Consider the following 24667-nt stretch of genomic DNA (forward strand, 5'->3'; position numbering starts at 1 on the left):
GACCAGCACACACCAGTGTGCCAAGCAGCCAGGACGACCAGCACACACCACTGTGCTTGGCCAATTTATTTTTAATTGTTTTTGTAGAGACAGCATCTTGCAGTGTTGCCTAGGCTGGGCTCAAACTCCTGGCCTCAAGCAATCCTCATGCCTCGACCTGCCAAACTATTGAGATTATAGGCATGAACCAACACGTCTGGCCAGACCTCAGTTTTAAGACTACTCTTTTCTTAGCATTGCAGAAATGCTCTGGAGTTGCCAGCTTATATTGGGAACTGGTTAGGCTGACCTTTCTCACCTTTTCTCATCCTGTAGCCATCAAGTTACCAAAGGAGAATTAAGAGATGAAGTCATTGTCCTTGCTTGTCTATCACAAGGGAATTAAAACCACCATCTTCTCTTTATGGTCCACAGGTCGAGTTTGAGTGGCTGAGGCAGTTTTGGTTTCAAGGCAATCGATACAGAAAGTGCACTGACTGGTGGTGTCAACCCATGGCTCAGTTGGAAGCACTGTGGAAGAAGATGGAGGGTGTGGTAAGTCTATGAGGCCTGAGACCGTGTTTTGTGGACTGCTGTGTTATACAAATCCTCCACTGCCTCATTTGCATAGGCAAATGTAGATTTAATTATTCCTGATTATCAAGTTAGGTTCTTCTTGGTAAGGTGATGGATATAGCCAGGATTTTGTCAGTACAACCTCAATTTAGTTCAATAAGCATTTATTATTTTCTCCTTATAAGGCATGTGCTGGATATATACTAGGAAGTGGTGATAAGAGAATAACAATTTGAAAATAGTATTTAACATTTATTTGCATTTTTATATGCATCAGGTGCTACTCTGTTTTCCCAGTATTAACTTTAAAAAATTTTACAGCAATACTAAGAGGTATAGAAACTTTTCCAGGGTATGAATTTATGGATGTGAAAACTGAGGGACAGGGAAATGAAGGGCCTCCCCCAAGGTCACTGAGTAAGTGGCAAAGCAAGGGGGAAACCCAGGCAGGCTGGCTCCACAGCTTATGCTCTCAACCACTGTGATCCAACAGTTGAACAAGGAGAGGGGCACGAATATCACCAGGTATGACACTAGCTAAAATGAAATCCAGTGATATATGTTAAATGTTAAAAGAAAATCACAGTTCCAGAAGAGGGAGCATTACATTCAGACCACTTGAGCTGGCTGGGATGGTGGTGAAATGGCAGATACGGCTTTTGGGGCCGTTGAATGCTGAGGAGTATGATGGGATGGGGGATCTGGGGACGAACTTTAGACTCCAGGAACTGTAAAAACAAGGCCAGAAGTGAGGAAGTCCTGTGTGACCAGAGCAAGGAGTGCAGATGATGTGGGACGAAATGTAGCTGGAAGGCAGGTTGAAGCCTCATGGAGGTCTTGCACTAAGTCTTAATTTAAATAATAGTAATAATAATAGCAAACACTTACATAATACTTATTAAGTACCAGACATTATTCTATGTGTTTTCTATCCTCTTTAACTTTTTATGGCACCCCATAACATAGGTGTAATGTATTCCCATTTTTCTTTTTTTTTTCTTTTTTTTTTTTTTTTTTTGAGACGGATTCTCGCTCTGTCCCCCAGGCTGGAGTGCAGTGGCGCAGTCTGGGCTCACTGCAAGCTCCACCTCCCGGGTTCACGCTATTCTCCAGCCTCAGCCTCCTGAGTAGCTGGGACTACAGGCGCCTGCCACCGCGCCCGGCTAATTTTTTTGTATTTTTAGTAGAGATGGGGTTTCACTGTGCTCGATCTCCTGACCTTGTGATCCGCCCGCCTAGGCCTCCCAAAGTGCTGGGATTACAGGCGTGAGCCACCGCCCCTGACCCTGTATTCCCCGTTTTTCTAACGAGGAGACCAAAACGCAAAGGGTTTATATAACTTCCTCAAGGTCACCCAGCTAACAGGTGAGGGAGCTGGAATTTGAACTCAAGAAGGCTGCCTCTGGGGTCCTTGCTGTTCACCACCTCACTGTTCTGCCTTCGAACAATTGGATTTGGAATGTAGTAGAAAAGTGGTAAACGCCTGCAAACTCTGGAGATAGTACCTCTGCACAGAATTTGAAATGTGCTGGAAACAATGAACTAATCTGCAAAAATGGATAGCTATTGCTAATCTCTATTTTATTTTTTTAAAGCCACTTTATTGGGGTGTGATTGCCCTACAAAAAACTGTACGTATTTAATGTGTAAAACCTGAGTTTAGAGATACGTGTACGTTCGTGAAACCATCACAGCAGTCTATGCCATAAACCTATCCATCACCTCCAAAAGTTTTCTTCTGTCTTATTTATTATAATTATTATTTTTGTGATAAGAACACTTAACATAGGGTCTACCCTAATTCCTACTTTATAATAATGAAAATGTCAAGTCACAACTCTGAAGGCCCCAGTTTAAAAGTCGGGATCAGAATCCAAAAGTCCTTGCTTTCCAGACATCTCAAATCTTTAAATCGTACCTTTTCATGGATATGTGTCTGGGGAAGGAATGTTATAATCCTTTTAATGTATTAATAGTATCACAAAAATTGATTTCTCCAAAGACCTGAATCGATGCAAAACTGAGCATTGTGAAACTGAATTGGAGTTAATGAAAAGTCTGTGCCTAAATCTCCTTGGTCAGTTCTGTTTCTAAACTAAGCCTGTTATGAGTACTCTCCATTTTTATGGGCTTCTTATATAAAGGCAGCTTCAGTTTCAGGGCAACGTTTTTTTTCCTCCTACTGTGTAATTCTGATTTTGTCCATTTGCATATGAGTTAGAACCTCTTAACTTGATGAACCTTAGCTCTAAGACATCAGCTTGACTTTGAAGTTGCAATTTGACAACTCTGTGAATTAGAGTTGAAGAGCAAATAAGAAAGGCGCTCTTATTGATTTTTTTTTTTTTTTTTTTTTTTTTTTTGAGACAGAGTCTTGCTCTGTCGCCCAGCCTGGAGTGCAATGGCGCGATCTCAGCTCCCTGCAACCTCCGCCTCCTGGGTTCAAGCGATTCTCCTGCCTCAGCCTCCCGAGTAGCTGGGATTACAGGCGTCCGCCACCATGCCTGCCTAATTTTTGTATTTTTTAGAAGAGACGGAGTTTCACCATGTTGGCCAGGCTGGTCTCCAACTCCTGACCTCAGGTGATCTGCCCATCTCGGCCTCCTAAAGTGGGATTACAGGCGTGAACCACCGTGCTTGGTCCTTGATTTTGTTTTTGTTCAAGAGCTTTTTTTTTTTTTTTTTTGGTAAAATCTGGCCCAGCAAGGTGGCTCATACCCTTGTCTTCTCAGCATTTTGGGAGGCCAGGCTGGGAGGATTGCTTGAGCCCAGGAGTTTGAGACTAGCGTGGGCAGCATAGTGAGACTTCATCTGTACGAAATAAAAAACATTATCCGCCTGTGGTGGTGCGTGCCTATAGTCTGAGCTACTTGGGAGGCTGAGGTGGGAGGATCTTTGGAGCCCAGGAGGTCAAGGCTACAGTGAGCTGTGATCGCTTTACTGCGCTTTAGCCTGGGTGACAGAGTGAGACCTTGTCTCACATACACACGCACACACACACACACACACACACACACAATAAAATATTTGGTATTGTGAGCTTACCAGTGATATTCATTATGAATTCATTTAAGGGATTTAGTTATATCTACGTAAATTTGTGCATAAATAATTTGAAGGTGGTGGCACATTCGTTAAGAGGAAATATCTTTTGTTTTGTCGCTCTTGTATTAAAAATACCAAAAGGAAAAGCAATTCTGCGAACTCTCTGGTGCTAGTTTCCCAGCAGTTGGCATGGCATTCCTAAGTGTTCTGAGGGAGATCAGTGGCCTCAGTGTCTCTCCTCAGCATGCCTTGGGATGATCTTTATCAGCAGAGTGAAGATTTAGGCCCAGATAAAAGGGATGTTTCTTCCAAATTAAATGTAAGCATTGCTTCAAGCCTTTTACAAATGACTTTTTACAAATTCAAGTAATTTCTTTTTTCTATTGGAAAAGACAGAACAGAATAATTGTTGGATGGGTCTACGGTTCTGTGGCTGTGTTCGTGCAGTGCCATCTGGTATTTGTATACTCGGGTGGAATTGGCAGGGGCTGGTTAGATTTCCACTTGGTACCAGCCCACCTCATATTTTCTCAGTTGCCAGCAGTAGGGGGCAATGTTGAGCTACCAGATTGAGGCCCCAAGATGTTAGCCTTTCAGGAAAATGCATACAAAAATACCATTAACTGTCAAGAATTATCCCTGTTGCTTCAAGTTAGCTGTAATCTCCAAGATTCCATAACACAGGATATCAGTTGTGGGTTAACAAATTCAACAGCAATTTAACATAAAAAATACAGTGTTTGGTGCACATTTGGATTGTATAGCATTAGACTAATCCAAATGGAATTTCTGAGTGTCCTCGCTTTGCTTACAGGGACTATCTTACTCAAAATTATGATCATTTTAGACAAATGATTCTTTTTTATCTTTATGCTTTTTTTGAATTGTAAAATCATGTGTGTGTTGTGGAAGGATTTCTTTAATCAATGGATTTTGTCTGTTCTGCAAAATAACATCGATCTCTTTTGCTGAGAAAATAAAATAAAAAACCTCAGGGAATATGTACATTACTTTTCCCCTTTTGCTTATGAGTAAAGCAACCTTTATCGGCCCTTGTACCAGGGGAGAGACTTGCGCTGTGATTTCTGTCGTGTTCTTTTTCACTTTGTGGTTGGAAGGTGTAGTCTGAGGAAGGATATAGAAGAATGGAAAATGAGCTTTGAAATCGCTTTTCTTCCATTAATGGTAATTGCTTCACGTGTCATAACCAGTCACATATTTCAAAAAGTTTAGTCAGCTGTCTTTAAAACTCCCCCATCCTCCACTTCCCATTTCCTGTCCCAGCAAACACCATTTTTATCACACTGTTTATTCTTGCCATTTTTCTCCCGGCGGATAGTTTTACTCCGTCCATGCTCTTGTGATGTAAATGTTAAACCTTATATTTGAATGACATTCTGATAAAATATCACATTTTCCCTGAATATTACCTCATGAATTTATGAGCCATTAAGCCCAAAGCAACATAACCCTTTCTTATAACCCAGGAATTTAGTCTGGCCTTTCCCCTCCTCTTTGCTCCCTATTGAGGATGGCATTATAACACTATAATACTATTCAAATATTTGTTTTTTATTTTAATTTTTTTAAAACCCGATGCACTTCCTACCCGCCACCGCCCCCGCCATCCAAGATGATTGTATTATGAGAAGACTCTTCAGGATAAGAGAGAGTTACCATTTGAAAGAAACTGTACAACTGCTTTGCTTTCTGGGTAAAGAGAAATATGAAAAGCTGAAGTCTCCTGTGAGGTGAGGAAGTCTTGCTGTAGCCAGAGATTCAACGGATAGGCCATTTGTCTCTCAGGGTCTGGTATCGCTCTTTGCAAAACTGACATTTATTTTACCTATAAAAATGTTTTAACACTATCAAATTCACAATGATACAGAAAAGAATGCTAGGTGCAAAATCCTCTAAATTGGTGACATTTATTCCTTTCCTGTTGACCTTAAAAAAAAAAGAGGTCAATTTGGTATAATCCAATGGAAATATTTGACAATAGTTTCCAGAGTAAACATTTTCAAAAGTATTGATGATTTCTATACTGGAGAGAAATTCTTGCTGCTTTCCTCGGTTTTTTCTTTTAGAAGAAAAAGTAGATCCTGATGGTTTTGAATGTTTTTAATTGCATTTCCTGTTCTGACAATTCCTTGTGCTGTTACAGCAATGCATTTATATGGCAGTTGGCCTTAATAACCTTTATTGACTTTAGGGGGTAGGAGCCAAGACTGGATTATTTTAATGTATCCGTTTTGAAACAGTGTAAAACACAACATATAATTATGTTAGGTAAGCTATAGGCTACATTTATTTCTATCCATTTATGTTAAAATTTGGCACAGGAGAGCAGAGAGATGTGGAAAATGAGTAGGTGTTTTATTTAATAATGCAACCAGTTTCTTGTTGTTAAAGTTTTAAGAGAGAAATGTACTTAAGAAGGTAAAGGTTGTCCCTGACAGGTTAGTTATAATAGTTTAATTTTAAGATGAGTCATGCCTTTTCCCCTGCTATTTTGGCCTGTGTAAATCATCTGGGAAGGCCCTTGCCAGGAGCCTGCCCGTGGCTGTGTGGATGAGTCTTCCTCAGCGTAGATTACACTTCATGTAAGGTTACACAGTCATAGGGAATGATTGAGCCGAGCAGTAGTTTGTTTATTTTTGGAGAGATTAATGAAGCTCTCATCACAGTGCTTTAGAATAAATTCTTTAAAACTGAATACAGGAACAAGGCTGCTTTTCCATTTACTGAAATATTTACTGAGTATACTGGTATTTGCTATTGTATTATAGTTCAATTAGCTAAGTTTATTTTAAACTTCCTTCTAGGATTGAAGATTTTTGGGGATGTGCAGAAGAAAGTGATGTAAATATAAATGTTGAATTTTTTTTGTTTGCATTAATGGAAAAGTCACCAATTGTGTGTGTGTGTGTGTGTGTATGTATAATTTTTTTCTCCCTTCTTTTCAGTGTTAATGTGCACAGTAAGTTACATCAGTCAACATAATCCAGTCTCCCCATTTTTTCAGGGTTAGCATTTCTGATTTAGGAGCAGAGTATATTATAATAATTTAGGATCCGATGTGAGATGTCTAGTGGTTTTAAATTAAAATGTAAATTCTCTTTTTTTGACTGGGGCAGTGCTGAGTGACTCAAGATAAGCACAGATTAGAGGTGGATAAAGACTCATAAGCATCCAAAAATTCAGTTTCTGAAACCTATATGCAGACCTTTATGTTTAGTTTTGAAAATTTGGAAAAATGAAAAAGTCACTTGCAGCTGGAGCAGCTTAAAATCTTTGGTTTAAATCTTTGGTTTTTGGTTATCTTAAAAGTGTTCAGGGAAGCTCGGTTCTTTCCATTCTCCTTCCTACCCACCCACTCCAATTCCCCACCCACTCCAATTCCCCCACAGCTATATTGTTCTATTAAAAGTAAAACATCTGGGGAGAAATTTTACATGTAGTTTAGCAATGAATTTCTTACACGTTTTGATTCCTTTTTTGATTATCTTATGAATTTCAGAGTTTTCCATTTTTTTTCCCTAAGCATCTGCACCTTTAGTAAGGAATTTTACAAGAAAGTGTTGTGTATCCTGTCTTTTTGGGAAAAAAGAATATACAATTCCAAGAGAATTCAGGCTTAAACCTCAAAAACACAGTGTGCATCGAAAGCACAAAGGACTGTGTTTATGATTCTCTTTGAAGTGTTTTTGCAACTGGATAAGGAAAATTTTAGAAACCGTCTGATAGTGTTCAGGGTAAATACTTAAACCCCTTTAGAGAATTTCACACACAGATACTGTGCAGCAGAAAAAAGGGATACTTATGTTTCTTAAAGCTGCTACAGCCTACAGCTTTGTACTTAAAGACAGAGGTGTTGAATAGAATTCTACTGAGGATACATCCAGTGACAATATCTCCAGGAACATCAGAGCAAACCAGTGGGTAGGACTTTCTGTTTTTAACCCTTACATGAGCTGTGTGAGAGTTGAGCTTTATTGGTACCAAGTCCTAGGATGTGCCTGGTACATCTCAGGAATGTTAAGAGGATCATTCCTAGTGCCTCTGCTCTGCACACAATAGGAACAAGACTAAAAATGCTGAAGATGCTGAGACAAAGTGACAGGAGCTAGGAAATTCCAAGTGACAGCCTTGCCATCTCTCTTAACTCTTAGTGTGTGGAGAGAAAAACTGGAGTAAACAGCCAGGGTTTCTGTTTTAACCTTGGTTCCGTAGGATTTGGCTAAATTTTGACAACCTTTGTTAAATACACACACGTACATGTGCACACACACACATATGCACATTTCACACATTCTATATGTAAAGAAAAAAAGATGAATTCTGCCGCTTTAAATAGTTTTAACCACCCTGAAATTCAAATTGATATAAAGGTGTGAAGATCCTGCTATTTTCCCTGGGGTGCTATTTTAGCCTTGGCTGCTGGAATTTGTTTTGGATTGCTTTGACTAGCAGACCATCATAGCATTTCAGATATGAATTAAGAAACCCTGGTGCCAGATTCGAATGTCAGAAATTTCTATTTTTCCTGGAAAAGATATACTATAAAACAAAGTATATACCTTATTTCATCTAGGTTTTTTTTGGAGGTGGGGGGTGGGGAGCATGGTAGAGGGATTAAATTCAGCTCTAGTCTGTTATTTACTTTATTATAATTACCTCTGAAATATCCTAGAAGAATCTCAGTCTAGAAGAATGAAGTAGTTTGCAAAATAATAATAATAATCACCAGACCTACAGTTTTGAAAGGGAAGCAAGATTTCCAAAGGATGTCATGCCATTTATTTGGAATATTATCAAGATGTTAGAATCTTTTTTTCCCCAAGTTGGTTAATGAATAATCGCTAAACCTGTTACCTTTTGAAGAGTATTGTTATGATGATCCAGTGAGAAAGTCTGTAAAATATAAAACACATAAATACAAGGTATCACCAGTATTGATTTTAGAAGGAAACGTGAACAGTCTTCAGCTAAGGAATCCTTGCTTCGAGGCCGGTTGACCGAGTCTTCCTTCGTGACAGCATCCCTCTCCTTTCCTCATTTTCCTTCCTCTGGAGCTGGGGTTCAGTCCAGGAGCTAAAGGGACTCACAACAATTTGGAACTCAGTGCTCCTCTTGCAATGCGTCTATCCACTGTGGGTTAAATATTTCGGGAGGCTGGGCTGGGAATCTTTCCATATTGTACAAAAATGTCTCTATGGAGAAATGTGCTCCCGGTGCCAAAAAATGACTTACCAGAGAGCCCCGGGAACACATTAAGTTGGCCCTTCCGTGCCTTATGGGTAACATAACCACCATCCTGTTCCCTCCTCATTGACATCTGCAAAATAATGACCCTTTTTTAACCAAGGGGAACTATGATCTATTTTTTCTGCATTCCTGAAAGGATCTCTGTGATTGTAGATGATATTTTTAATAGCATCTTTTCCTAACAAGTTAAATGTGATTGACGTGTTTTTTTTTCATTTTCTTTGCATGATCTCAGTCCATCTGTAACCACCTGTGACAGTCTCAATTGTAAATTTTTCCTTCATATGTATAAAAATCTCAGGCAGATCATCTCCTACTTGTTTTTTTTTAATACCACTCAATGAATCTCCTAATCTTGTTTTTCACTGACAAAATTAGCTTTCAACTGAAAATCTGGAGTCTTCGGCATTATTCATAATTAAAGTTTAATGTTTTACACATACCTGCATAGCCATATCTGCATTGGTTATAAAGACTTAGAACTGGTGGTAGCTTGAACATATATAACCGTCTTATTAAATATTATTAATTGAAATGACAAATTATGAAATATCCAGAATTATGCATCAGATGTTCTTTAACAGATGTTGGGGGATTAAGAGGTTTCATATTTTACTTCATGACATAAACTTTTCATGCAGTTAGCAGTGACATTTTTTAAAGGCTGGGAGTGGTGGCATAGACCAATGCCTGTAATACATTCATATGTTTCTGATACTGAAGTTTCGTGTCCTGGACACCTGAACATTGTTTGGGAAGGGTGGGCAGTATTCAGCCATCCAGTAATAAATATCTCAAAGGTAACATACCCAAAACCCACGGTTTGATTTCTGTAATCCCTAGTGTTTCACAGTTCAGTAATTTGAACCATCCAGTTGCCCAGACTAAAACCTTGGAGTCTTCTTGATGTATCTCTTGATTTATCAGTGAATCCAGTTAGCTCTACTTTCAAAATATACTCATGACCTGACTACCCTTCAAACCTCCTGTGCTACCACCTTGGTAAAAACTACCATCGTTTATAAAATAGCCTCTCAACCAGCTTTCCTGCTTCTACTACCCTATGTCCATCCCAATCAGAATGCTCCTTTCAGATACAAGGCAGGTCGTCATTTCACTCCCCTGTTTCAAACCTACTATCATGTTTAGAAATCCACCTTCCTTGTAATGGCCTAATGCCCTGCAGGATCTGTCCATTCCTCGGCCTCCATCAGTGCTCCCCCTCTTTCCCTCCCCTAACGTCTGCCGTATTATGTCTAGAACATGCCCAGCCCACTCTTGCCCAGGATTTTTGCGTACGCCGCTGCCTCTGTCTTGAATGTCCGTCCTTCTGTAATTTACATGACTCTCTCCCTCATTTCATTCAGATCTCTGCTCATGTCACTTTCTTGGAGAGAGTTGCTCTGACCAAGCACTCTCTCATTGTAGCAGGGACTTACTCTTTTCTACTGTACTCTTAACACTTTCCACCAACTGCGATTATCCTATATATCCATTTGTTGTCTGTCTCTATATGAAATAATCTCCATGAGGTCAGCAGGGACTTGGTCTGTTTTAGTCACTCTTATTTCCCCAACCTCTAGAACAGCATCTGCTGCATAGGAGGTACTCGACACATGTTTGTTAAAAGCAAGAGTTCACGTGAGGTCTGTGTTCTAGTCCTGCCTTTTCCTCCTACCCATGTTGATCAGTGTGGCCTTAAATCTTTTATTTATTTATTTATTTATTTTGAGATGGTCTTACTCTGTTACCTAGGCTAGAGTACAGTGGTGTGATCATAGCTCCCTGTAGCCTCAAGCTCCTGGGCTCAAGTAATTCGCCCACCTCAGCCTCCTGAGAAGCTAGGACTACAAGCCACCATGCCTGCCTAATTTATTTTTATTTTTGCAGAGACAGGTTCTTGCTGTGTTAACCAGGCTGGTCTTAAACTCCTGGCCTTAAGTCATCCTCTCACCTTGGCCTCCCAAAATGCAGGGATTACAGGTGTGAGTAACAGTACCTGGCCAATAAATTCTTTTTAACTTTATACCTTTTCCTAAAGTGTTACCTCTTATTACCTGCTTCACAGGAATATTTTTGGGTTAGTTTTATTCTTAAACAAATATAACTCTCAAAATAATACCCAAAACATCTTTAACTTCTTTTTAAAAACAAAATAATATTGAGGACACAGAGGAAAGTCTTGTTTTATGCCTCTGGCATTTATAGCTGAGAAGATTGAGCAATCAGAGGCAAACAACTTATGCAAATATGGAAAATCTTTTTTTTTTTTTTTTTAATGTGAGGATTAAGTAGGTTATTAGTTTCCCAGAGTACCAGTGTTGCTCAAAGTTACAATCATAGTGTTTTGTCTTATTTGTTATCATCCTTCATGTTTTAGATTTCCCTCTTCTGGTAAAACTTAGTAAATTGTCACAAAATTAAATGACTTCTCCAACAAAGCTTGGACTTCTTGTTACAAATTTTCAAAATTATATAGAGAAAACAGCATGGGCTGGACAGGTTTTGGGCACAGAACTAGGGAAGTCCCTGAGGAGTAAACTGACTTCCTCTAGACAAGCTGAAAACTGATTAAAATATTTATCATCCTTTGGGTATGCAATAGCTTTTGATGATGGAAGGCATATTAATATTCATCTTTGCTGCTTGTCTACACTTCAGACAGATCCCAGGAAAGGATGTTCAAATGACCAGTTTTCTTTCCTCACCAGGAATCCTTGAGAAACCAGTACAGCTTGGAACCAAGAAATGCCTTGTGATGTGGGTTGAGCTTTTCCTTTGGGGAACAGGAATGGGGGAATACAAACCAGGGGAGACCTTTGGGCTGGAAAGCTTTAAAGGATGACTGCTTTCTCACAGGAAGTCTTTTGCCAGAACAAAGGAAAAAGTTTGGTTGTAATTCTATAAGCAGCAGAACTGTTATTGCTTATCTGAATACATGAAGCCGATTTCATTCCTTAGGTAAAGTCGGAAGATCGAAGCCTTATACAAGCTGAAGATTTTTCTTCCTCCCCACCAACCACCCCTTCTATAACCACTTTGTTGTAGAAGGAGAGAAATCAGTTGTGTTTGCAGCTGATGCTCAGGTCTTCCGATTGGTTCTAGAGTGCCCCATCTCCCTTTTGTCCTGAGACAGAATTTGAATGCATATGGCGTCCACATAGCCTGGCGTGAGTAGCACAGGGTGGCCTTCTGGGATTCTCAGGATCTGTCTTTTTATTTTTTATTTTTTTCTTTAATGTGAGAAAGAGTCTGGCTTTATTAGTTGAGTTAATTAAGCAGTGTTGTTTTTTGTCTAGATTGAAACAGCCTTGATTACATTTTTGGTTGCAAATAAGACCTCTGAAAGAACTCAATCTTTATATGAACAGTCTGAAAAACCTGAAAGTTAAATAGAATATTCTCATAGAAAGGGCAATGTGTTAAGACTCTTGGTTTCTGTCTTTTAAATCTGAAAATTCAGAATCCTCTTCTCTCGCATTTCAGTTTTTATTATTCCACACTACTGAGATATTTTGATGAAAGGTAACCTTAAACATTGGACAATAATTATGTTTGAAATCTATTTTAATATAGTGACATCAAAAGTGCTCTTTCTTCATCCCAGTCATTTAATCATCTGCCTTTTTTTTTTTTTTTTTTGCTGGTAAGTGTGAAGTTATACAAAGAGCTAGGACTTACGTCTCCCAGGTTGATAAGGCACAAGGCAGTAAGTAATTCAGAGGAAGAAAAAGGAGAAGAGCAGATTCTGACAGAGGCCTTTGGGAATACGAAGGATTTTGATAGATGGAGATGGGTGGAGAATATTCAAAGATGGCAGAAACAGGGCCATCGCAGTGGGAAAACACAGACCTGCTCTCAAACTTGATTAGACTGGATGGAGTTTGGTTTGTGTGAGTCCAGCAGCTAGAGATAAGATTAGGAAGATTAGCAAGGACCCTTTTTTCTCTAATGCATTTCTTTGCAAGGTATGGCACTTTCACCCCTTAATGACTGGCTTGCTATCAAAGTCATGGGAAGCAAAGTGCCAAACATGTGCAACTAAAAATAAAATGAAAACCGTTGGATTATCTTGCACTTGCAAAGGTTTTACTTTGAAAGCAAGTCAAATTCAATTATTTGCACTACTTTCAAGACCTGTCTGCTTTGTGAGTACAGCAAACAAACAACACCATACATTTTTAGAATGAGAATTACAAATGAGATTAGGTAATTTCTCTACCAAGATTCTTTGTTTTTCTCTCATAAATTGAATACCAGCTTAATAATTTTGGACTTTGGTCAGAAGTAGGTCTTCCCGTGTATGAACCACTTATGATTCTCTTCCTTGTTAGGAACCCTAAGTGTATTTCATTTGATCTTTTGCTATTAGAGTTGTGGTTTGGAGGAAATGACATCTTCACTGCCTCTTGTCCAGGTGACAGTCTTGTGAACTCAATACTTGCATAAAAATTATTTTGAAATACAGCCAAAGTGTCATTCATGAGCTATTTGATTTGGTTCAAGAGAGTGGGTGTGGTCAGCTGTCACTTCCACTGCTGAAATAGAGTGGTTTCTTTCCCACACATACCTCTCCACTCCTTGGCTAACAGTCCCACGTTAGTGATTGTGCACTCTCTGCTGTCTCTATTTGCCATTGCACTTCAGCTTGTCAGTCACACCAATTGAAAGACTGAGTAAATGTTCAGAACGTAAATGGCTGTTGTTCACTCTGGTCTTTCCCACCTTTGCACATAGGTTTCTGCTAGACTCTCATGTTCTCCCTCTATGTGATGCTCTTATTTTCCAATGACTGGTTTTATTACTTCTAAGGCACAAGATGTTAATTGTTGAGTGATTAATAACTCTCAGTTTGTTCTTCAAACGTGGGCTTCTGAAAGATTGCCTTTACTTTGATCCTGCTTAGGAATCTAAGGTCTTGGGGTAAATTTAGAGGCCACCATTCTCCTTAAATGATAGTGATATAGAGAAATGATATTATGAGACTACGGTTTCATTTTACCAAAGAAACTGATGAAAGTCACACCAGAGGGCCATTGCTCCCCTAGAGAACAAATGGGCTTCAGGCTTTTTAGAATGCCTTCTTTGATACCTCATTATTGCTCATAATGCCAGAGACACAGGTAATTCAGCATAGTGGTATTGGGCATTGCTTAATTTCTTTCAAGGCCTGGAACATTTATCCTCTATTCTTTATTTATTAGGTATTCACCCTAATGGTACTCAAACTACTAGGCTCTGACAAGCTGAGGTCCAAATGCCATGGCATCCAGGAATGTCAATGTTGGAAGGGACCCGAGAGAGGATCATTTTCTCTTCCTTTTTGGAAAGGAAGGATTCAGAAGGATGTAGGCTTTTCTGGGGGGCATACAGCCAGATAATATAGAACCCCAGATTTCTCAGTTCCCAGTTCAGTGCTTTCTACCACTCCCTAAATATCCCGTGGCTGTGCTTGGGATATTTCTCTGCTACATTCACCAACTTTCAACGGTATGCCAATAGCAAAATAAGATAAACTGAGTGTTTCTCTGGAACTTTTTCTCTACCCTGTGTCTGAACCTGGCATATCAAAATTAGGCTATCTGGTGTTGAGATGGACACTCTTTTTGCTCACCCAGCATTCATTCCTCCTTCTCTGGCAGCATCCTCATGTTGCCTTGTAGAGCCATTTTCTTCACTGGCTAGAGGGTGAAGTGCATTGTCTTATTCTGGCTACTCCATGAGCATGTGACCTGAGCTGGATCTTTCACATGAGCTTTCTCAGAGCTTTTTGCTTGTAAATATAGATACAATATCATAGACACAGGATGCAGAATTCAAAAGTTATCAACGTGGCCGGGCATGGTGGCTCATTCCTGTAATTCTAGCTCTTAGAGAGAGTGAGGGGCGTGGATCACTTCAGACCAAGGGTTCAAGACCAGCAACATAGCAAGACCTTGCCTCTACAGAAAATGCAAAAAACTTAGCCAGGCGTAGTGGCGCATGCCTGTAGTTCCAGCTCCTTGGGAGGCTAGGGCAGGAGGATCACTTGAGTCCAGGAGTTGGAGGTTACAGTGAGCTGTGGTAGCACCACTGTGCTCTAGCCTAGATGACAGAGTGAGACCCTGTCTCTTAAAAAAATAAATAAATAAAAACAAAGTTATAAAAGCCTATGCTGTGAAAAGTGTGTTTCTCCCCGCTCAGTCCTCCAGCTACTCATTCCCTTCTCAAGAGGCTAGCACTATTCCCAGTTCTTTCCATACCTTTCTAGGGTTGTTCTATTTTTTTTTTTTTTTTTCTCCCTTGAGACGGAGTCTTGCTCTTGTTGCCCAGGCTGGAGTGCAGTGGTGCAATCTAGGCTCACTGCAGCCTTCCCCTCCTGGGTCCAAGCGATTATGCTGCTTCAGCCTCCTGAGTAGCTGGGATTCCAGGTGCCTGTCACCACACCAAGCTAATTTTTGTATTTTTAGTAGAGACAAGGTTTTGCCATGTTGGCCAGACTAGTCTCGAACTTCTGACCTCAAGTGATCTGCCCACCTCAACCTCCCAAAGTGCTGGGATTACAGGCGTGAGCCACTGTGCCCAGCCGAGATATTCTATATAGTTACAAACATTTATCTGTTTTTTCCCCACACGAATAACACTATGTCCTAGAGACTGTTCCATATTTGTATGTTCTTTTAAATTGCTGTGTATCTTTTTATTGTATGGTTCCATAACTTATGTAACCAGACTCCTACTGTCTTTAGTCTTCTGCTTTTACAAATAATATTGTAGTGAACATCCTAATACATAACATTTTTCACAAGTGAGATCTATGGTAATTAATACCTAGGAGTAGAATTGTTGGATCAAAGGATATGTGTATTTTTAATTTTAAGATAGATGGTCAAATGCCTTCCATAGAATTTGTAGCAGAGTTTATATGTGTGTGTAAATGTGTGTATTTATAGATATATATATACTATCTATATGTATATATGTAGAGTTTATGTACATATATAAACGTGTATATATAGAGATTAGTTTATGTACATATATAAACATAGGCAATATACATATATGTTATCTATGTACATGTGTGTATATATCTATATGTACATATAGATATGTGTATATCTATACATATGCATATATGTACATGTGTACATATGTGTCCATATAACACCAGTTTCCTGACATCCTCACCAGTGCAGTGTGTCATCAGACATTTTTGCAAGTGTGATTGGTGAAAATTGGTGCCTGATTTCCATTTGCATTTCTCTCATTCCTGTTTTACCGAGAAAGAAACTAAGGCTCAGATGTATGAAAAGATTTACCAGCCCACAGGAGTAGTGAACAACAGAGCTGGGGTTTGCAGTGAGGTGAGAGCAACTATTCTCTTAATTGCTACAATAATCTTTACCCAGGCTCCATTCTGTTACTGCGACTGAAGAATCCCAATACATATAGCGGTTTCCATGAGGAACACTCATCTATCCTTGACTGGTAAATGTGGGAAGGTTGTTCTCTTTCACCGTGGACTTGTGCGTCAAATCAACTGATCAGTCTGGGTGATGAGTGCGGTTAGTGTGACATGCAGTGATGTTGAGTTCCACATGGGGTGTAGGTGGCCCTTTATTTACCCTGCTGAGTTCTGGGGCTTTGTGCTATAACTATTTTTGGTGATGGATGGTGAAGGGAGGGCTCCCCATGCCTGGAAACGTGGCACTTTGCCTGATTTTCTGTTTAAAGTTATGTTCCTGTTGGAATCTATTCAGGTCTGAGTTTCAGTTGCCGCCTTCTGATACGATGAGCCTCCTTGGCCTCTCCTACTCGCCTCGTTCTTCCTCCACCTGTCAGTCTTCATTAGGATCATTTAAACACTGACTCATTCTCTGTTCTGGGCCTTTTCCTGCTTGGCTATGGAACTGCAGGTTGAAGCCTTTACCTTGCACACAGTTTGTTAGGTAAGAGTTTTATTTCAAGAAGACTTTGCGGAGAACTGAGATGATTGGGGAGTGGTTAGAACAATATTTTCTAGTAAAGGCAAGGACGAAAAGAGATCTCAGCAGGGGTGGAGAGCTTTCTTTGACCCCTTACTATATTTGAGTGGGTAGACATTAATTTTTAGGAGTTGGGGGCCTTACTAGACCACATCTCTTGCTGTGTTATCTCATGCTATGTTGTAAAGTGAACATCTGTTGCTGGCTCTGTGACCCATGTGATCAGCCACTCTATCACCTTTGAAGTGGTCAGGCCTAGATAGTCTTGGGTTAAAAGCTTTAGCTTTCAAGTTAATTATACTGGGGTTTGGGCCCTGACTTCATCATTTTGTTGTGTATGACACTGGCAGTCATATGGAGAGTCTCAAGTTTCTTCATTTGTAAAATGGGGATAATAATAGTACCTCCCTTTAGGAGATTGTTGTGAGATTTCCCTGAGATAATACACGTAGTGTTTTGTGCATTGCCTGACATCTTTTGCATTATTGCTTTGAATCTGCTTCTTTTATTCCTCCTGCCATCCTGCTACTTCGGTGACCCCTACCTTTCACCTGAGTTCCTGTTGCTCCCTTAGGCTCTCATCTTATGTTTGTGCATATCTATAATTCATGCTTTCCATTTGGTTCTCTGTTCAAAAGTCACCTCACAGTGGCCCTTTCTCTTTTTACCATGTTTTATTTTTTTCCTGAGAGTATTCATCACTGTCTGAAATTATATTTTATGTGTTCACCTATTACCTGTGCTATTCTATAAGCACATTGAGCGCAGGGACTGTGTCTCGTATACTGCTGTGTTCTTGGTGCCTGAAACAAAGTCATAACATAACACCTATTGGTTGAACAAGTGAAGATGCAAGTGCTTCATGAGTGTACGCTCTCTCAGAGGTGCACCCTTTTGTGCTAGTGGTGCTTTGTTTGTGATATTTGTTGAATGCCTAGCTGTTCCTTCTTTTTGGTGTAATCCATTTGAAAAACTCCCTTATTTTAAAAGATTCAGTAATTATCCATTACTAACTGCAGAAATCTTATCTTTTTCACTTTCTCTGGAATGTAATTTCTCTGCATTAGACTCTTTCAACATTAGCATCTATATCAAAGACACTTCATGCAACTTTTTAAAAACATAAGCAGCAGCTCCAGGCATTGGGGTTCAGTAGCCATAGCTCTCGATCTTGGCTGCATATTTGAAACACCCAGGACAATTTTTAAAATGTTTCATCAGTTAGATCCCACCTCCAGAGATACAGATTTCATTGGTCTAAGCTGTGGTCCCATTTGATTCTAATGCTTCACCAAGTTGCAGTATGGGTCTGACAGGTGTTTAGGGTTGAGAATTGCTGTTCAACAGGTACCTGACCTCTCACCAAGTTAGATTTGATTGAATGGATGAATACATGAACAGATGAGCGAATGAACAGGAAGGCTCTCTCACTTTAAGCCAACAGAGAGGTACTGAGTGCCTGCTGTGTTTCCTTCATTCTATGGGGGCCTCGGGAGGGAAACAGCTATGTTTATGATTCTTATGTAAGGTGGAAGATGATGTTGATAACGATGGTAGAAACAGACTATGAAAGCTTGGAAGATGGTAGGATACATTTAGGTAGATCAGATTTCACAGCTTCACAGTGAAGCATTTTGAGTTGATTCTTACAGAATGGAGAGAATTTTAACAGGGGCATGGGCATGAGAAAAGAGTGGCTATTTCCTATGAAGAGAATATCGTGTAGAGTGGTAGAAGTAGGAAGATGCAGGTTACATAAGACTTCTAAAATGGACCAGTGGCTGGCAGTCCCCCCAAACTAGCCCCCTTTTAGAGTTCCCTAACTGAAGAAGCAGCACCACTCCACATCCAGGTCTTCATGCCAGAAGGAGAGGAATCCTTCTTGAAACTTCCCTCTCTCCACCCCAGGTACCCAGTGGGAGAACTCTAACCTTTGAAATACCCCCTCAAAGTTGTCCGCTTTTCATTTCTTCTGCTACCAGCCTTCCTCTGGGCTATTGCAGTAGCTTACTCTATGGTTTCCTATACTCTTCACACAGCAGCCAGGGTAATGTTTTCATATGCAAACCTAATCATACCCCTCTCTGTGTAAACTCATTAATGGGTTCCACTTGCTGTTAGGATAAAGACTAAAATATAGATGCTCCTCAACTTACGATGGGTCTGTGTCCTGATATACCCATTGAAAGTTGAAAATATTGTGAAGTTGAAATTGCATTCAATACACCCAAACTACTCAACATCATAGATTAGCCTAGAGTGACTTTAACATGCCCGGAACACATTAGCCTACCCTTGGCAAGGTCATCTCAGACACAGCCCATTTTACAATAAAGTGTTGGATATCTCATGTAAGTTATTGAATACAGTACACTGTAGAGTACAATATTGGTGGTTTGCCCTCATGGTAGCTTGGCTGACAGGGAGCACAAACTCTCTGCCACAGCCCAGCATCATGAGAGAGTATGGGACTGTGTATCGCTAACCTGGCCAATGATAGAAATGCAAAATTCAAAGTATGGTTTCTACTGTGTGCATATAGTTTTTGCGCCATTGTAAAGTTGAGAAATTGTAAGTCAGACAAACCATCGTAAGTCAAACCGTCATAAGTCAGGGACCGTTTGTCCTTTATCCTCATCCCATCTTTTCCTCCTCACCTTTCCTCCAACCCCTTCACTCCCTGTATTCCTACCACATTGGCCCTTTCTCAATCAGTCCAATTCGTTGTGCTCCCTTCTTCCTCCAGGCCTTTGCACATGTCATTTCTTCTTCCTGGAATGTCTTCTCTCACCAAGAGAGGCATAGAAATTATTTCTACTCGTTTTTAAGATACCAGCTCAATTACTCCTCCTTCAGAAAAGACTCCCTTGACCTGTCTGACTAGGTCAGGTCCCTGTACTATACTTTACCATTATTCTCATGAAAGCCATGCTTGGGAGCTCAAGTTTTATTCTGGAGGCACTGACGTTCTATGGCAGATAGAGGTTGAGAGCACTTACCTGTTTCGTGGAGGTCCACTGCTTCTAGAGACATTAAATTTGCTGAAGTGGTTTTTGGTCATTAATTTGTGAATCTTACTAACCATCGCTTGACAAAGAACTGAGAATTGTTGATCATATTGTAAAATAGAATGTAAATGGCCATGCCGTTTCTTTGTACAGATTCTCCCAATTATTGGAATATGAGCCAATTCCATAGTATTAATTTGGGTCCTGTTATCTGCAATAAGACATCCCTCATCAGATTTTCGTTGTAAGGGGCAAGTCCAAAATGTCCAACCATTCCATGCAAACTTGTAGTAAAGCCATTGTCTAGTTATTAACGAATGATGAGTAGATGAGTGAATTGACAGGAGTTATTCTTTTGGGATGTTGCCTCTGGTAGAACGTCAGTTATTGGCCTCTGTCATTCTTCTTTCCTACTTTCCTAATTCCATTATCTTCCAAACATTATTGACCTCAGATGTTAAGAAAGGTCCAGATTCCTGGGGGTCACCGCATCGTTCCTTCTTTTGCCAGATATAAGCAACTTTGGGGACCTTGGCCACCAGCCTTTTCCTGCCAGGAAGGTCTGGTGCCATCCTCTTTGATATTGCCCTGTGCCTGTCTAGGTTGGCAGTCTTGTGACAAACCAGGACCTATCGTGGCCTGTGGGTACTTTGGCACTTCAGAGCCATGCAGTATCTGGACAGTGGGTTTGGAATTGTCATTGAGATGCCACTTTCTTATTTTTCTTGTGTTGAGTGCCTGGACTCACAATCCAGCCTGAAGGACCAGGAGGTTTTCTGGCCCAGGGTAGACCCTCTTGGCCCATGTACAAGAATCTTCATGCTGACTGAGTTGGAATCTCCTGGTGAGAAGTGATTTGTTGTCCTGATGAGAATGTAAACACTTGCTAAAGTTGAGTTTCGTCTCTCATGTGAGTTCTATTATAGCCTTCTGTGTTTATAAACATGTCTTGAGCTTGAGGGAGAAATGTGGTAACCTTTGAGCCCCCAAGAGAATGTTCATTTGTTTTCTCTATGGGCTGAAATTAAGATAACTCAGCATCCTTCTTTGAGCATCCCATATCCCTCTTGCTTTTCCTAGCAGGCCTGGGATGACGCCCAGTTTGCCATTTACTAATTGCTCCATCCTCTTCCAATAGAGTCTATAGTCTTTTGAAAAAGTACAGCTCATATTCAGCAGGCATCTGCCAGCGGGGCTCAGAGTCCAGGGAAGTCCTCAGTCCAGTCTAACAACTGTTATTAATTTTTTTTTAAGGTTTAAGGTGTCGAGCATTTGAGAAAACGGAGTTGCTGCCCTTGTGCTGCTCACATGTGTGTTAGCACACGTAACAGATGTATACATGAGAAAGGCATGATGTGCAGTGTCAAATGAGGGGTAGAAAATACATGTTCTGAGGGTGCTGCAGAGAGCAGAAGTTAGATTCAGAAAACTGGGCAAGACACTATGGAAGAGGAGGTACCTTTCAATTGTGCCTTGAAAGGTGAATTAGATTTTAAGTCAGAGATTTGGTGGGTGAAAAAGAGGGACAGAGAGCCCCATGTTTTTTGTTTTGTTTTGTTTTGTTTTTGAGATGGAGTCTCGCTCTGTCACCCAGGCTGGAGTGCAGTGGCATGATCTTGGCTCACCGCAGCCTCTGCCTCCCAGGTTCAAGTGATTCTCTGCCTCAGCTTCCTAAGTAGCTGGGATTACAGGCCCCTGCCACAACGCTCGGCTAATTTTTGTATTTTTGGTAGAGATGGGATTTCACCGTGTTGGCCAGTCTGGTCTCGAACTCCTGACCTCAGGTGATCCATCTGCTTTGGCTTTCCAAAGTGCTTAGATTACAGGTGTGAGCCACCACACCCGGCCAAGAGCCCCTTTTTTAAATATTTTTTTTTAAGAGGCAGGATCTTGCTCTGTCATTTAGACTAGAGTACAGTGGTATAATTGTATCTCACTGCAGCCTCTAACTCCTGGGCTGAAGCGCTCCTCCTCCCTCAGCCTCCCAAATTGCTGGAAGTATAGCTCTACCACCACACAGTCTAGCTTCTATGCCCGGCTAATTTATAATTTGTAGAGATGGGGTCTCACTTTGTTGCCCAGGTTGGGATGAGCCCATTTTAGACAGTACAAACAAGAGGCACAAGAGGGATAGCTCTGCTGTAACATTAGTAGGGCATGTTTGCAGAAAAGTATGTGGTACCTTGTAACCAGCACTTCTGGTACCTAGGTGGGGTGGAACTAGAGAACAAGTAGACAGGGGAGAATGGGGCCAGCTGATGACGAGCTTTGAATGATACACGTAGAAATTTGGCCTTTGTTTTGGAGATGGTTGTTGGAGCTGGATTCAAAGATTTTTGAATAGGGAAGTGATCCAATCGACCCATTCTTCTAAATTAAAACTGGTAGCATTGTGGATAAACTGTAGAGAGGAGAGGCTGGAAACATGAGGACCCACTGCAAAAATTTTGGTGCAAAATAATGAGATTCTGAACCAGGGCAATAATTGGGAGGGAATTAAAAGGAGCGGTAAATTCAGAGTTTTTGTTTATTGTTTGTTTGAGACTCAGTCTCACTGAGACTGAGGCTTGAGTGCAGTGGTGCGATCTCTGCTCACTGCAGCCTCTGCCTCCCAGGTTCAAGTGATCCTCCTGCCTCAGCCTTCCAAGTAGTGGTATTGCAGGTGTGCACCACCATGCCCGGCTAATTTTTGTATTTTTAGTAGAGACGAGGTTTCGCCATGTTGGCCAGGCTGGTGTCGAACTCCTGACCTCAGGGGATCCACCTGCCTCAACATCCCAGAGTGCTGGGATTGCAGGTGTGAGCCACTGCGCCCAGCCTGTTTTGTTTTTAGATAGGTACATAGAATTCACCATCAGTTTGGATGACAGAGCTGAGAGACGATGAAGTCACAGGCAATTTTACAAGATTTATTCTAGTCTTAATTATTAGATGGATGGTGACACCATTTACCTACTACACCCAAGAAGGAAGTTTAGGGGCAAGTGAGTTTGAGCAGCCAGTATACCGAACATCTCAGAAGAACTGAAAATACCAGTCTGGAGCTTGGTAGAGACATCGGAGCCAAAGGTAGATTTGGGAGTTTGATTTATGTCTGCAGTAGGCATTCCTTTCGTGCCTATCATGTGCCAGGCAATGTTCTCTCATATGTTAACTCAGGCTTGAAAGTACTTAGCACATGGCAGGCATCTCCATAGAGACAGTGGCTGAGCGATTGGAGTGAGTAAGAGAGCATGTAGTTTCAAGAGTAAGGGAGAACAAAGTAGGGTGACCTAGTCTGAAGGACACGCACAGAACAGCCAGTGAAACAGCCAGAGATGGCAGCCAGAGAGGTGAGAAGAGGACCAGGAGTAGGCGGTAGAATGGAGTGGAGGAAAGTCAGTGGATTTAATAGTGTCGAACCCTACAGGGAAGTTAAGAAATGGCCATACTGTTGCATTCAGCATGGGAAGAATTTCAGTAGAATGCTAAGGACATGAGGACAAGGTGGGGGAAGATAGGTGAATCTGAGGAGGCATTTGTGTGATCTGGTCTGAAGGGACATTTCTCAAAACCATTCTGTGTGGCACTGATGTTTACAGGTTAACCTGGAGGTTCCCGAGAGGAAGTGCACTGTAGCCAGACGTGGGGTGTCCCAGCTAGCTTTACTCTGAGTGCTCCAGAAATCAGCCTGTAGACATTCATTTGCCTGGTAGCTGACTAAATACAGGCTAACCTAAAGCCTTAAACATTTTAATTTGCAAAACCTTTGTTGTATTAAATCACAAATGGGAGGCAATTTAGCAATGCATCTCTAAAATTGCACTGGGCTCTGGCTGTGGTTTCGCAATTTATGTTGAAAACGAAAATTGAACTCTGTGGCATAAAAACAGATTGTTGATTTTGTGATTAATTTGGTCTCTGAGGCCAAGGAAACTGTTAATGCTGTATATCAGTTATAAAGTTGTGGGAGTATTTGTGGAGCAAAATGAAAAATCAATATCGTAACTACAGGATAGCTCTTTTAAAATCCAAGGTGCATTTTGTTGCAAATTGCATGGAAGAAACTGTCCCCCACAGGGACAAACATACCTTCCTTTATTTCACAAGTGTGTGTCTGTTGTGGAAAAGCAGAGGCAAATGGTTGGGCATTATTACAGTATAGCTGGGGGTACTAGGAGAAAGATCAAATTGTTGCAATTTAGAGTAAAACCTCACTTACAGTTACCTGTGTCCTAAGGCAACCTCCAGGAGTAATCTCTAGGAGCGTTGTGAGTCAGAAGTCTAGATACCTGGGTTACACTTTAGCCTCTGCTAATCACATTCTGGTGTCAGACTAGCCTCTTCCCCTCCCTGGCGTGTTTTGTGGTTTTATGTGTTAACTTCAGAGATGCACTGACATGCGTCGGTGAAAAAGGAGTGTCTTCCATTAGCATCATTATGAATACTACACCAAAGGGGTTTGTTTATGTTTTCCATTCCTAGAAGTGAATAGACTTCTTTTCTATTAAGCCCGTGTATTTAGAGAGGAGTGTGGGGAAATTCTTTCTTGTTTTGCCTTTTGTTTTGATAAAAGCGAATGGTTCCCATTCGCCATAGCAAAGAATCATCATCAACAGATTGCATGGGGAATGTTGAGGTTGGAGCCTCTTCTTAATGGGGATTTTGAGAACCAGGACATGACTTGTTCACCAGTTCATTTCTGCTGGCAACGATGCTTAGATGAGAAGTAGATCTCTCAACATCCAGGCACATTTGTTCTGCAGTTCCACCTACCACTTTCCTGAGTAGTGCTGGGATTAATTAAGTCTGATCCCCCATCCAGTTGAAATTTACTACCAGCTTCTT

General features: G+C 40.8%; 1 protein-coding gene across 3 annotated transcripts in view; it reads left to right on the top strand.

Annotated features, from left to right (window-relative positions):
- The window catches only part of FTO (FTO alpha-ketoglutarate dependent dioxygenase), a 410833-nt gene that overhangs the window by 187683 nt on the left and 198483 nt on the right, over nt 1-24667 (top strand). For all 3 annotated transcript variants that reach the window (XM_030924926.1, XM_010358289.2, XM_030924927.1), the window contains exon 7: nt 415-534. In XM_030924926.1, coding sequence (XP_030780786.1) covers nt 415-534 — 120 coding nt within the window. The remainder of the gene's footprint in view (nt 1-414; nt 535-24667) is intronic.

Source organism: Rhinopithecus roxellana, chromosome 20 (assembly GCF_007565055.1).
Source record: "Rhinopithecus roxellana isolate Shanxi Qingling chromosome 20, ASM756505v1, whole genome shotgun sequence".
NCBI lineage: Eukaryota > Metazoa > Chordata > Mammalia > Primates > Cercopithecidae > Rhinopithecus > Rhinopithecus roxellana.